This window comes from Centruroides vittatus, unplaced genomic scaffold (assembly GCF_030686945.1).
Source record: "Centruroides vittatus isolate TY-2023 unplaced genomic scaffold, ASM3068694v2 contig_717, whole genome shotgun sequence".
Lineage (NCBI taxonomy): Eukaryota > Metazoa > Arthropoda > Arachnida > Scorpiones > Buthidae > Centruroides > Centruroides vittatus.
The window spans coordinates 3,010,997-3,026,934 of NW_027122456.1; the positions used below are offsets into that span (position 1 = coordinate 3,010,997).

A 15,938-nucleotide genomic window follows, 5' to 3' on the forward strand; every position below is an offset into this window, starting at 1 on the left:
AATGTTTTCATAAATGCAAAAATTCTACTCAAAGAAGTGTGAAATTTCTTTTCAGAAGAACTAGCATATAGTTCTTCTATCTAGAGTAGACATAAAAACTAGTTCTTCTAACTAGTTCTTATGTCTACTCTAATTGAAAAATAAATTTAAATAAAAAAAGTAACAGAATTATTAATTTTGCTATTAATTGTATGAAATTTTGTTAAACATTTCAATAATTTCTAATTTAGATATATCACATATGAAAATAAAACACTTATTTAAAAATATCTGTTTTTGCTTTTCATATACATTTAATGCACTTTGTAATTGTCATAGTTGAATGACTTAAAAAATTTTTGTTGAGTCTGAGAATTTCACAAAATTTTGGAATACTAGATTAGTGATTTTATTTAGGCATGATTTTTCATTTTATTTTATTTATTAATTAAATTATTGATTTTTGATTTAAAACCTTTACTTATTATTGTTTTATAACTCATTACTTATTGTTTAATGAATAAATATTTACTTTATTATAAATTTTAAAATATTAAGTTATTTAAACTTAATTTTTTTCTTTTATAGGAGAATTGCTTTGATACTATACTATAAATGCAATTATATTCTGATATATATATATATATATATATATGTGGATTATTTTAACCTTAAATAATTAAATATCAATTGCAGGTTAAAATAACTTTGTATTTTTTTAAATTCTTAAATTTCCTTTTTTATTTAGGCAGCACATTTTGAAGAAACTACAAAAGATAATATTGAATCTAAGCATTTTTTAATTGAGCAAGATAAGAGCAGAGAAAGTGAACTTTATTCTTCAATCCATGAAGCAGATTCATTGGAAGATATAAAGCAGTCTGTATCAGAAAATTCTTCGACTTCTCCTTCATTGGCCATTTCTGAGAAAGTTCCCATTGTTGATAAATCTTTGAAAACAAAATATCTTGAAGATAAAGGAAATATGTATTGTGCACTGGAACAAAATTTAAATGCTCAAACATCTCAGGAAATTGAGTCTATGGGTATGTAATTTGAAATTATTAAATTCAATATAACGTTTGAAAAAGTTATATTCAATCAACAAAAATATTCTATAGTTATAAAACTATATAAGTTAACATTATAAATTTAAACTTTTCAGTAACAAATATTTTATATAATAATGTAAAAATAATACTAAATTATAACATTTAATAAAAAATCTGAAAGTAACCTAAAATGAGAACCAAATTATTTTTAATATTTAATGTATATTGGATATATAATAATATACCATCTGTAATACAACTACCTATAAAAAAACATTCACTTTTAAATATTATCATGCAGTTATTCAACGGAATTCTAGATTTAAATGACAAATTTGTTAGTCAAATAAAATTTGACTAACAAATTTGTTAGTCAAATTTTATTATTATATATCCAATATACATTAAATATTAAAAATAATTTGGTTCTCATTTTAGGTTACTTTCAGATTTTTTATTAAATGTTATAATTTAGTATTATTTTTACATTATTTTATATAAAATATTTTGTTACTGAAAAGTTTAAATTTATAATGTTAACTTATATAGTTTTATAACTATAGATTGTTATTGATTTGGAAAATCTCCTGGAAGTTGTCAACCTTTAGCCACATTTGCTGCTTTTATTGCTTCCTTGTTCTTAAGAATAGTGCATACCATCAACTTTGGCATCTACAGCATGGCACTCAGATCTGCCACATGTATACCTCTTCATGCTTCACAATAAATTCCTTTTTTACCTTAATTTTCAATGCTACATCCTTTTTCTTAGACTTTGTTGCGTACGTACTCTTCTTGGATATCATGGTTAATAGATAGTGTTATACATAATCAAACACTAAAAATAAAGTGAAATAAGGCAGTGAAAATACCTGAATGTAATGATGGAAGAGATGAAATATGAAAGATATGCTTTCATAGCAAGAGCAAGAGATGATTAGGTATACAGCAGATGGTATTTATGCAGCAAGTGCATTTTTTCACTGTGCATGCAGTTAGAATGTAGAAGCATTGTTCAAACTCTGGAACATTCAAAATTAGAGTTGTTTGAAGAATGAGGCACCATTGTATGTAAAAAAAAATATTAATACCAAATTTATAAAGTAAGGATATATTAAAATGTTATAATTTATAACTATGAATGAAATATTATTAAAAAACCACTTCTATAAAAGCTGAAATTAATTTAGATTGAATAATACCGTTAAATACTTTTTTCAGTTTGAATCTTCTAATTTTATACATTAAATTCTGATGCAGACCTATGAAAGAGGCCAAAAACATTTGTTTGAATACAATAGTGTTACTAGAAAAAATATTTAAAGGATTATATTTTAGGACTAATATTTTAGACTGTTCAGTCTAAAATATTATAATGTATATTGAATAATTAATTTATACACATCACTAAAACATCTGTTGAAAATATAAATTTGCAACAGAACCAAACTTAATTTTAATTTAAAATGTTAAAAATTATATAATGTAACTGATAGAATTTCTTCTACCAGTGTTGATTCCTTGATCCAACCTTTTAGTATACTCTATACATGAATAAAAAAGAAATTTTTAATTTTTTCCTCTTAAATCAAAGGTCTACAATATTGTTTATTAGTGAAAGCATAAACATTTAAGTGAAAAAATGTTTATACAAAACACAGCCTTCCTATATAACAAATTGCACTTATTACAAAGAGAAAATTATATTGTAAATAATATTATGAATTTACAATGTGATCATATTGTATTGTTTTATAACAAACTGTAAAGAATTACTAAATAATATATGTGTAATATTTTCTCGTCGTAAATACATGATGATAAGTGCTTAATGCATTTTGTATAATTATGTAATGGTGTATAAAAGAGAAGTCTTCAAGGCTAAAAAATTGAAAAATTGTTAAAACCAGTGATATTAGTTTAAATAATAAACTAGTGTTTTATATTTTTATTAAAACATACAGTGTTACTTAATGTATGTGCTTAATGAACATGTAAATTTAATATACTTTAAATTTACATGTTCATTTCCTATCCTTATATTGAAATGACTTCTCTGTAATAGTTTATGTAGAGAAGCTACATTATAGAAAAAAAAAACATTTTTAATAAATAGCTTTTTTAAAGGATGATGATGATGATTTTTTAAATTAAACAGATAATGAGACAGAACAAATTTCACAAATTTTTTGAAACTCAAGAATATGTAATATTTCATTTAGTATTATTAATTGGGATATTTGGTATTACATTATAATAGAGAAAAGTGAGATGTGTCAAATATTTTTTTAAAATTTAATTGTTTTTATTCTTCCAGATGATGGAAAAGAGAAAAAACTCCCATTCGAAGGAAAGCAGAAAATTTCACAACAAATAAAAGAGGAATTGCCTGCATTAGAAATGCAGATTCTTCAATTATATAATGGCAAAAATGAAGAAGGAAATCAGAAAGTTTCAAATAAAGATAGTGAGCAAGCAAATTCTGAATCTTCTCCAGTTGCTATGGCATTTACTATTGCATTTGACAGTGATTTAACAGCATCACGAAAAAAATTAGGTATAAAAGATAGTATAAGTCAATATGCTCCACGAAAAACTGAACCAGAACGCAGTCCAATTCAAAAGCTTCGTCCTGGAAAATTAAATGAATCAAATTCTAAAAAGGTAAAATGTATTATTTCCTATTGTAAATAAATAATGTAAAGGAAGAATTTAAGTTTTCGAGATTTTGAGAATTGTGCTTTTGGCTAAAATTGGAATATTTATTAAGTTTACTTTTGTTAGTATAATTTTTATAATAATGAATAAAATTAGAGAATAATAACTATAGGATAAAATGTAGAATATGAAATTAGACTAAGATAATAGTCTGTATGTGTAAATTAATACCATTTGATATATTCTCATAAACCTTAACAATATAGTAATTAAAATATAATGTTAATAATGACAATCTAATTTAAACAAAAAAAAAAAAAAGTAAAACAGTTTTATTCCAGTTTCAAAAAGATTGAAAATAATCAATAATCGAATTTCCCAAATACATTTGTTTCTGTATCATGATGCATTCATGCAGTTGTATGAGATATTTATAGGTATTATACCTGACAAAAAGTTACTGTCACCCATCATTTTAATTCCAATATAATACAGTACATTTGGCCAATTAAATTATCTGATGTTATGCCATAAATTTGTTAATATACATATATAAAATTTATTTGAAAGAACTAGCATACTTCTTATTAATCTTATTTTCCTATATTAATTTAAAAATTGACAAGTGGCTGCAACTTTTTGTTGAATACACATTCAACAACAAAAATGGAAATTTTTCCTATTCAAGTTCCATCTTTGATCACAAGTAGTCAAAAATTATTACTGTTTTCATAAAATTTATTTATAGCAATTAAAACTACATTGTTTTAATTTTGTATTAATAGTAAATTGATTTTACTGTTAAAAATTTTAATAAAAATATTTTTATTAAATAAAATTTGTGTAGGATAAAATTATGGAAACTTAATAATTGAGACAAAAATATTGAATCTTTATTTTTTTAATTAAAATTCAATGATGTAAATCAAAATGCTAAAATGCCACCTTCAAAACAATTATAAAATGAGATATGATAATTAGTTGTTAAGAAATGGAAAAATGGTGTCAAACAGATAAATCTACATACTGATTTACCTTTTTAAAAAGCTGTGTAAGAAAAGCAATAAAAAAAAATTGAAACCTATCAAGCAATACCTGGCCAAGAAAGAGAAAAGATTACAACATCTCGTGAAGAGAAGAACCTTTGAGGTCTTTAAGAGCCAATAAAAGAATTTTCATCAATTGATTGACTGCTACTTGGAATTTAATAACTGAGAAAAGTGTGTCAACTAAAACTACTGGTTGGCATTTGAAAAAATTAAGCATTGTTTCAAGAATTACAGTGAAGAAACCATTCTTAAATGGTTTCATTCCATGCTGCTTGCACTGTAAGTGCATGAAAAAAACTTACCTAGACAGATAAATGTAAAACTTCCAAGTTTTGTTTTTATCTGTCTAGGTAAGCTGAAAAATAAAAAAAAACAAGCATCATTTTTTTCATTATTTAATGATGGCCAGCTAAGAGTTGTTTGCCATCCACATGAAAAACATCATGCAGCTGTATTGGAATGTGTTACTGGGAATTAATCACTAAAATTCATGATTGGTGAAAAAGGATAATGTGATTTGGAGTATAAAAAGGGTCGTCAAGAGTTTGCGAGCACATCTAAGTCAGAAGGTGAAGTTTCCAGCTAGTGTTATGGTTTATGGCACAATCTGCATTAATGACATTTTGTCTTTATTTAACTGAAAACACTTTGAATTCAGCTGACTACATTAAAATATTAGATCACTTAAATCCCACTGTTCAAATTTATTATAGGAATGGAAGATGGAAAAAATACTTTTTTATCAGCAGGATGGAACATCATGCCATTTAGCCTGTTCACCCAAACACCCATTGAAGAACAGTCAATTTCACTATTAGATTGGCCAGGTAGGAGATTAGTCTCCGTAAGTTTTGATATGAACCCTATAGATGATATATGGGGTAAAATGAAAAAACTGACAGAGACAAAGCCATAAGTTCCTACATTATTGAAAACTGCTGTGGAAGAAGCCTGGCTAATTTTAATTGCCTTTAATTGAAACCATGCCATGTATTGTGATGCATTAAAGGAAGCTAGACAAAGTATTAAATTGCTCTTTTTAAATTTTTTAGTTTCTATAATTCTGTCCTGCACACAATTTTATTTAAAAAATTTTTTGGAAAAAAAACAAAGGTAAAACAATATAATTTTAAATGCTACACATATATTTGTGAAACAGTAATAATTTTTGAGAACTTTTGATCAAGGATGGAACTTAATTGAAAACAAAAAAGTTCTCGTAATTTTGTCTTCGAGTATAGTATATATTACTAAGTGAAAAGAAACATAAGTGCAGTTAAATTAAGTATAATAATAGTTCTATAGAATTTAAGATTATTTATTTATATATATATGATAAATATTGATCTTTCATGTATAAAAGCAAAATTTATGGGAAAAGTTAAGCCACAACAAATTTTAAATATGAAAAAATGATTTGTTTCAAGATTAAAGAAAGAAAACTATGAAATTCCATTTTAAGAGATTTTAGGAGTCTGATAGATGTCTTACATTTAACTGTTGCTTTATTTATAATTATTTCTAAGATTAAATAATTTCAGATAGCATATTAGGTTAATAATAATTATATTAAATGGAATTGGAAATCTAATTATATAGATGCTTTGAATATAAAATATTTTTATTTATCTTCAATATTTATTTATAAAAGTGAATTTTTGTTTTAGGCTCTCTCTTTGGATATGAAAGATATAACTTTATCAGCTCCAGATATTTCAAAGAAATGGATTCAGGGTATAAAAACATTTGTTTCACAAGTTTGTTTATTTAAAATATAATACATCTTTTTTCATTTCTCTTGCTATTTATGTTCAGTTAACTTCCTCAGTCTATAATAAATCTATACAGTGGAACCTTGCTTAATGATCATAATTTGTTCCAGAATCTTACTTGTAATGTGAAAAACTCATTATGTGAAATAATATTTCCCATTGAAATTAATGTAAAATACAATAATGCTTTCCACGCCAAAAATATATTCAAATATTTTATGTATAACTATGTAAATCTATAACTTTTATTTAAAGAAAATTATGCAATATACATTGTTAAGGAGCATGAATCATCATCATATTTTCTTCTAGTGCAAAATTAACCAACCAGTAATGCAAATTTGATTTGCAGAAAACAAAAAAAATTGAAAAAATATGTCTCAAACAACCAAACAATATGCAAAATTTTTGTGCTATGTAAATGTTATAATTATTAAATTTAATATGAGATGGAAGCATAACTGCCTACCTCTAGTCAAATTAATTAATTTTTTAATTTCATTTCTAAAATTTAATTTTGAATTGGTCATTAAATTTAATATGAGACGGCAGGATAACTGCCTATCTCTAGTCAAATTAATTAATTTCTAATATTTAATTATAGCCTTTACATAGGCCAAGAATTTGGCATATCGTTTGGCGTGTTTATTATATAATGGACGATGGTTGTTGATGTTTATATGTAATGTGTGTGAACACGAGTTTGGAAAAATATCTGATCACAAGTGAGAGTAAGTTGCTAGTGGAACAAGTACTAAACACAGACTGATGGAGCATGCTCACAATTAGGACTTTCCTTCTCCTCGTCACTTGTTACACAAAACATCGCTTGTTAAGCAAGTCATTTTTGTTACAATTTGTTTTGCTCGTTATACGAAATACTCATTATGTGCGGTGTTTGTTATGCGAGGTTCCACTGTATTCTATTTAGATTGAAAAACCATTAATTGTGTAAAAGGCAAAAGTACTTTCATGGATAAATTTTAGTTTTGTTATTGTATTGTTGATCTTGTATATAACTATAAATTTTGAAGGGAAGAAAAATAAAATCTTTGATTTAAAAATCTTAGAAATTATTTTTCCAGTAATCCATAGAAGTATTACATTTGTGATAGTTTTTGTCATAACTTGTTTTTTGTAATAAGAAAATTTTATTCACAGGATATCAATATTCTCTTAAAGTTTTTATTAAAAAAGTAATGTTTGTCTCCTGTTAAGAAAATATCTATATTTAATTTTTAATTAAATTTTTAAGCATTGTATTACTATAAATTACTTTATCCTAAATCTAGTTTTATATACATATAGTTCAATCTGATTAATTTGTATTATTGGATAATTTGAAACTGCTATTATTTCCTTTTGAAGTTATATATTAAATTTGATAGGGAATAATAGCACATTCATTACATTTCAAATTTAAATTATTTTAAGACTAGCATTAAAAATTACAATTAATAACTACAAATTCTCTGACAACAAGACTGGCATATAATTATATCAGAAAAGATAACTGGAACTGTATATTGGAATTTATTGATACTGATTCATACTCGTACCCAGCAGAATTAAATAAAAAACTTAAATCAACACCTTAATGCTTGCTGAGAAATTTTTAATTAAACGAACGTTTTCGGCCTCATCTATAGGCCATCATCAGGTCGAAATACAAAAATTGGAACGCTTACGTTCCATACATAGAATACAAGATTCAAACTAAACGTTTTTTAAAAAATGGAACTAATTAACGAAAAAATAAAAAATAAATAAATAAATAAACATATAGTGAGAAACTAGAAAAACAACAATAATAATAACAAACGAACATAATATCAATATTACCTATCCTAACTAGAAATAATTCAATTTAAAATATAACTAAGTTCATGCCCCTCCTATAAGTTTTTAAGGGCATATTTCCAAGCCGAAGGAAGACCTTCCGCGTCCCTTGCGTTAATACATTTATCTTTTAGCTTACTTCTGTAAATTTCCATTTTTTCCGCTGTTCTCGCCAAAGTTGGGGAATGTACCTGTTTTATGATTCTCGCCTCATTCCACCGTACCACGGATCCTTCAGCTTGCCCCATCTGGGCTAGTACTGTTGTATTGGACCCTTTTCTAATATCATACTTATGTTCCTTCATCCTAATTCCTAAGTTTCTAGTAGTAACCCCCACGTACTCTTTATTAATACCTAACAGCTGGTTCTCGTAGGGGATCTTATACACACCTGCCTTATCTTCTTTTTTAACTAATCCTTTATCGTTTCTAAGTATTTTATACAAATTCGGAGCCCTTTTTAAGATCACCCTTGCATCCTTCAAGCTTGCTATTTCTTTCATAATCCCTCCTAGATATTTATTGAATGTAAATTTCGTATACCTATAAGGCCCTTGTCTAGTGTCTTTATCACTGCTGGTCTCAAATTTTCTAATAATTCCCTCTATGACTTTCCTCTTATACCCTAATGTTCCTGCTATCCGTATAATTCTTTCTATCTCCGTAAGTCGGTCTATCACATTTTCACAGTATATAAAGGCCCTTCTAATCAAAGCTCTAAATGCCACTAACTTATATTTATAAGGGTCATAAGAGCTAGCAGGGATATAAAGTGGGCTATGTGTAGGTTTAATGAATACGCCAGTGGATATATGCCCTTTGCTAAATACGATATTAATGTCTAAGAAATGCAACATCCTAGAGCTTTTTTGCTCAAGCTTCAGGTTAAGGCCTTCTTCGTTTTCGTTAATTCTATCCACAAAGTTAGCAATTACCCGATTGTTCTTCCATATTATGAAAATGTCATCTACATATCTCTTGTAGTATACTATGTCCCTTTCGAAGCCGCGTACCACTTTTAAAAGAGAAGGCTACAGCAAGGATATCAGATACACTAAGGGATGGTTAAAAGAGAATAATTTGATTGCGGCGAGAGCAGATAAAAGCAAACAAATTGTCATAATGAAAAAACAAACGTATGATAGAGCCTTAGAAGAATACATCAGAAAAACAGAATGTATCAAGGTCAACAGTAATATAGTTCAAACTATTGATAGAAGGGTTAAAAAGCTGGAGGAAACCAAACTAGCGAAGATATTACCGTTTCTCCGAAAATGCCGGAACCCTAGACCAGGGCTCCCTAGACTCTTTGCCTTCGCTAAAACCCATAAAGAGAATTAGGAAATAAGGCCTATTGTGGAAAAACGAAAAGGTCCTACATTTCTCCTAGAAAAAAGATTGCAAGAATACGTCTCCGCGTTGATGGAAAGTAATAAGTTTGTGGTAAAGGATCCTGTTATGGTAGTTAAAGATCTACAAAGCATTACTTTGATGGATGAAGAAGTGGGAACTGTGTTAGATTACGAAAGTATGTACCCGTCGATCAAAGTGGAATCCTGCGTAGAAGCGCTGTTGGAGTTCTTGTTTAAAGAAAACCCAACGTTAACACAACACAGAAAGGAGGTTATAGAAATGGCTAACCTAGTATGTTGCGAATCCTTCTTCGTTTACGAAGACCAAACATTCAAGCAAAAAAGGGGAGTACCAATGGGAAGCCCGATTTCGGGGCTCCTTTGCGAACTTGTTGTTAGAAAAGTAGAATTAAAAGTGCTACGCGGCTTCGAAAGGGACATAGTATACTACAAGAGATATGTAGATGACATTTTCATAATATGGAAGAACAATCGGGTAATTGCTAACTTTGTGGATAGAATTAACGAAAACGAAGAAGGCCTTAACCTGAAGCTTGAGCAAAAAAGCTCTAGGATGTTGCATTTCTTAGACATTAATATCGTATTTAGCAAAGGGCATATATCCACTGGCGTATTCATTAAACCTACACATAGCCCACTTTATATCCCTGCTAGCTCTTATGACCCTTATAAATATAAGTTAGTGGCATTTAGAGCTTTGATTAGAAGGGCCTTTATATACTGTGAAAATGTGATAGACCGACTTACGGAGATAGAAAGAATTATACGGATAGCAGGAACATTAGGGTATAAGAGGAAAGTCATAGAGGGAATTATTAGAAAATTTGAGACCAGCAGTGATAAAGACACTAGACAAGGGCCTTATAGGTATACGAAATTTACATTCAATAAATATCTAGGAGGGATTATGAAAGAAATAGCAAGCTTGAAGGATGCAAGGGTGATCTTAAAAAGGGCTCCGAATTTGTATAAAATACTTAGAAACGATAAAGGATTAGTTAAAAAAGAAGATAAGGTAGGTGTGTATAAGATCCCCTACGAGAACCAGCTGTTAGGTATTAATAAAGAGTACGTGGGAGTTACTACTAGAAACTTAGGAATTAGGATGAAGGAACATAAGTATGATATTAGAAAAGGGTCCAATACAACAGTACTAGCCCAGATGGGGCAAGCTGAAGGATCCGTGGTACGGTGGAATGAGGCGAGAATCATAAAACAGGTACATTCCCCAACTTTGGCGAGAACAGCGGAAAAAATGGAAATTTACAGAAGTAAGCTAAAAGATAAATGTATTAACGCAAGGGACGCGGAAGGTCTTCCTTCGGCTTGGAAATATGCCCTTAAAAACTTATAGGAGGGGCATGAACTTAGTTATATTTTAAATTGAATTATTTCTAGTTAGGATAGGTAATATTGATATTATGTTCGTTTGTTATTATTATTGTTGTTTTTCTAGTTTCTCACTATATGTTTATTTATTTATTTATTTTTTATTTTTTCGTTAATTAGTTCCATTTTTTAAAAAACGTTTAGTTTGAATTTTGTATTCTATGTATGGAACGTAAGCGTTCCAATTTTTGTATTTCGACCTGATGATGGCCTATAGATGAGGCCGAAAACGTTCGTTTAATTAAAAATTTCTCAGCAAGCATTAAGGTGTTGATTTAAGTTTTTTATTTATTGATACAACTGTATATACCTCTATTTTGCCTTTGAAGATGGCTTTTATAAACAATAAAAAGCTCTCTTAACTTCTTTAGTAGCACAAGAGTTTACTGAGTTATGTTTGACATTTATTAAAATACTTAAAATCTCATTTTGAAATGTATATATAGGTGTCTTCAGATGTGTAGATCAGTGGTCAGCAAAATTTTTTTAATCTCACATATTTTTATCAGTAAGAAAAACAACATGCAACCTATACAGTAGAAATCATCAGGAAAGTTAGAAAAGTATTAGTTAGTTATTAAAGTTAAAAAAAATAGTATCAGAAAAATTATTTACAGGTATCCCTCTTATAACATGGTAGTTACATTCTGAAAAAGTGTCATGTTTATGCAAATCCATGCTATACAAAACAAAGGACTAATAGAAAACAGGGTTTCAAAACTTTTGAAACCCTTAATTAAAATATCTATAACCATGAGACAGATAATAGTAAGAACTTATCACACCAATGATAATGGGCACAAATGCTCAGGAATCAAAGTAAAAACATTTAATAAAACAAAAAAGGGGTGTACAATAAGATGACTATATAAGTATGGAAAACGAAAAACCCAAAATATATTTTGGACTATTCTTCAATAGAAAATAGTCTCTCATCAGTTGGTATTAACCAAAGGTTTTACTATACTTAAAAATTATACGAAGTGAAAAAAATAAACTTAAAATTAAACTCAAAACTATGCTTAAAGCTATACAATATAAAGATGAAAATGTGTCACCATGACTGTATGAACAGTAAGCATTATCAATGTAAGTAGGAGTAATAATTCTTCATAATGTTGAATGGTAGCGTGACATACAGGGTGCTGATACAAAAACAGTTATGAGTAGCCCAATTATTGGTTTACAGTTATGAACTAATGTTATACAGACAGTTTAGATCATATCAAATACATACCAAAAATGGTAAGACAACAGAGTTGCAGGTTCAGACATTACTGCATGTTGTAGGGAGTGGTTACAAAGGAGGTGTGTTACCTTCCACATCTGGTGCACAAGTGATGACAGCACTGACATCTGGTTGCATCATATGTTAATTTTATCTATTTCATCCTTTAATAGCTGAGGGCCTATGCTCAAATATCAATTGGGATCCAGGCAAATTATTCTATAGATGTAACAAAATTATTACAGAAATTGCTTTTAGCCCTAGGTATAATTAAATTAATTAAAATATCTATAACTGTGAGGCAGATAATAGTAAGGGCTTATTGTTTTATTAAATGTTTTAAATTTGATTCCTGAGAGTTTGTGCCTATTATCATTGGTGTGATAAGCCCTTACTATTATCTGCCTCACGGTTATAGATATTTTAATTAATTTAATTATACCTAGGGCTAAAAGCAATTTCTGTAATAATCTGAGAACCTTAGACGCAACTCCAACCACAAAATTATATTCACCGCGAAGCTGCTTACCAATAAGAATATTCGTATACACAAACAAATTCTGATTAAAGACCAGTCAGATTAGGGATGATCACACCAATGTGCAAGACAATTAAAGAACATAACCGCTAGATAGCAAAGGATATTGAACCCAAAGAAAAAAAACATTTACATTTACTCCTATACTTGCATCATGGTTTTGTTTTGACTGTGTAACCATAACAGAAAGAGAGAGCAAGAGTGAAATTTAAATGTTGTACGAAAAGAGTGAAAAATAATTATTGGAAAAAAATTGTATGAGAAACAATTGTATCGGAATAATATAAAATTGTTGGAAGTTGTTGACTATATTAGAGAAAACAAATCTTTCATTGTAAATGGCTACACCTACTTGAAAGAACAGTGAAAATCAAACTTGCTCTTTTGGAGAACAAGCACGATTTTAGAAAGGCCGGAATGATGTGAGAGATCGGTCTTAATGAAATTTGGAGAGAAAATTCATTTTTCATCTTTTGAAAGTTTTTCCAACTTTATTACTGAAGGATGATCACACATCTCTCCTTGGAGTTGTTTCCTTTCCGAGGGAACTCATTGAATGTGTCACTGGGAACTAATCATTAAAATTCATGATTGGTGAAAAGGGATAACGTGATTTGGAGTATTAAAAGGGTCAAGAGTTTGCGAGCACATCTAAATAAGTGCCTTGAAAAAAAAAACAGGAAAGGTATTGTCATTAAGGATTATACTCCGTGTTTTGACACCTTCAAACTTCCTGGATTATTATATCCAGTTCTCCATTATTATATCCAACCGCCATCAAGAAAAAGGGAAATTTAACGCCTCCCCAACCAACCAAATGACAAATCAGCAATCTGGAAGTTTGCATAATTTAGTGCATCCAAGGTTATATATATATATATATACCAACTCACAGTTTTTTGTAAACTCTCTCTCTCTCTCTCTCTCTCATTATTCGATAGCATATAGCTATGTATTCCTTTTTTTGTTGAATTAAATCGGTTATTTTTAGTTGTTAACCTTGTATCCAAGTGACTCACTTTCAATCCGTCTCTCAGCCCTCCTCTATCCCAAATCCGACCGCCCGTGCAAGTGACCGCTCGCGCAAATTCCAAATTTGCAGCCATCAAGGTTTCTGTGTCTATCCTAGAAGACACAGTGGTGTCAGTCCTGACAAGACACTAAAGAGGTGCCAACCCTCTGGTCACAAAACCATGTTGTGGAAGTTCTGTGTTGTGAGGGATATCTGTATTCTTATTTATTATAATTTTAAGATTAACAACTTATTTTACACTTAATCTGCAACTGATCAATACTGTTTTTGTCACACACCTCTAAAAATTTCCACACGCTCCACTGATGTGGACATTAATGTAGATCTTCTAATGTTATGGGGATAGGGAAGTACATCAAATTTGTTTAGTAGCTAAATTGAATCTTGAGATGTAGAATTAAAATCTTGAGATGTAGAAAAAATATATATAACATTAGTTGGTTATCACAATAAAATTAAAAGAGGAGAAGTTGTGGGCTTTCTGTATACTCTAGCACATAACTGTACCATTTTATATAAATACTTATAATCACAATATCTCAACCCCTTATTCCAGCACTGTTTTATTGTTCCAACAAACATTTTTGGCTTACTTCACAAGTCTGCCTCAGGTCCATCTTTAGTTTAAAGTTCAAAGTTCCAAATTAGAACATAGAGCATATATTATGAAGAACAAAGAACATAAATACTTGGGTAATTTGATTAAAGGTGGGATAGAATAATTTTAGAAAAACATAATTTATCTGATGATAAATTTGGTTTGACTTCTAAAAATATATTCTTCTTTTCTACTTTATTTATAATAGTTGATTACTTCTGAAAAAAGTTAGATTTAGATGACTTTTAAACACAAATGAAACTATTTATCATCATGTTTTGTATGTTACATTAGCAAATAGAAATATTTTGATATTTAGAAGGCACATTATTAGAAAAATTTCAGAATTATAAATAATATAAGTGTCAATATAAAAATTACAAACTATTTCTTTGCAATTATGAATTTAAATTATTTTTATGATTAGGGCCTACTTTTGAAAAACTTATTTTAATAAAAAGCAATATAATGTGTTTTTCTTATTTATTTAGAAAATGCCAAACAGTCACTTCTTTCTCAGTCAACTGAATCAACTTTATGGGATTTAGCATCAAAAAGAGAACATAAAGAAAAAGTTTCATCTGAAGGAAAACTAAGTGAAGCTGCTACTTTTTTAATCCAAAAAATGTTAAATGGTGAGCAAAAGGTTTATAATTCTTCTTCATCAAATACAGCTATTGAATCTTCTCCCAGAATGACAAATTGGTCACAAAATTGGAATAAAAAAAATCAGTTGGATGGCATTATAAAATCTCCAACTAAAGTTTCATCAGAATGTAGAATTAAAAGTCCAGATGATGGATCAGTACTTCAGAAAGAAATTGATGATAAAAGTGAAACTGGGACTTATACAGTAGAAACAGATTTAAATGATCCTGCAGTGGATGAAGCAAGACAAAAAATTGATGAAATATTTGGAATTCATAAGAATATTGAAAAACTTCAGGCTTCAAATCTTAATTCAGAGGAAAAAGAAAAACAGGTAATTCTTAATTGAATTAAAAATTTTAAAGTTTAGAACATAATTTGACTAAAAAATTTTTATTTCTTTAACAAAACATTTCAAATTGTTTGTAGATGTGTTAAATTTTGTTATTGGATGGAATTTTGAATTGATAGTGTGTTCAAGGCTGTTGAACAGTGAACAAATTACAAAATTACTAGTCAATCAGATTTTTTAGAACAATTATCTATTTATACCTTAAATATTTTAACATTATAAACATTTATAATGCCTATAACATTAATAATATTTAGATGCAGGTTTTGAGTTCTTTAAATTCTGTCTATAGAAAGTTAATTGCTGAATACTCCAGGAATGGATCCATGGGCTACAGATGCTTGAGCTCTTTTACACACAAAAAAATTAAAATTTGTTCAAACTTCAAACCATTTTTAAAAACATATTTACAATGGCAAATATGGTTTAT

General features: G+C 28.5%; 2 protein-coding genes across 6 annotated transcripts in view; one reads left to right on the forward strand and one right to left on the reverse strand.

The window, feature by feature from the left end:
* The window catches only part of LOC136980687 (dynein axonemal heavy chain 2-like), a 647,596-nt gene that overhangs the window by 426,599 nt on the left and 205,059 nt on the right, over positions 1–15,938 (reverse strand). The gene's annotated exons all lie outside the window — the stretch shown is intronic.
* The window catches only part of LOC136980691 (centrosomal protein of 170 kDa-like), a 65,331-nt gene that overhangs the window by 21,244 nt on the left and 28,149 nt on the right, over positions 1–15,938 (forward strand). For 4 of the 5 annotated variants that reach the window (XM_067276867.1, XM_067276871.1, XM_067276869.1 and 1 more), the window contains exons 6-9: positions 728–1,025; positions 3,349–3,695; positions 6,406–6,472; positions 15,000–15,490. In XM_067276867.1, the coding sequence (XP_067132968.1) occupies positions 728–1,025; positions 3,349–3,695; positions 6,406–6,472; positions 15,000–15,490 (1,203 nt within the window). The remainder of the gene's footprint in view (positions 1–727; positions 1,026–3,348; positions 3,696–6,405; positions 6,473–14,999; positions 15,491–15,938) is intronic. The other variant, XM_067276870.1, reaches the window with a different exon arrangement.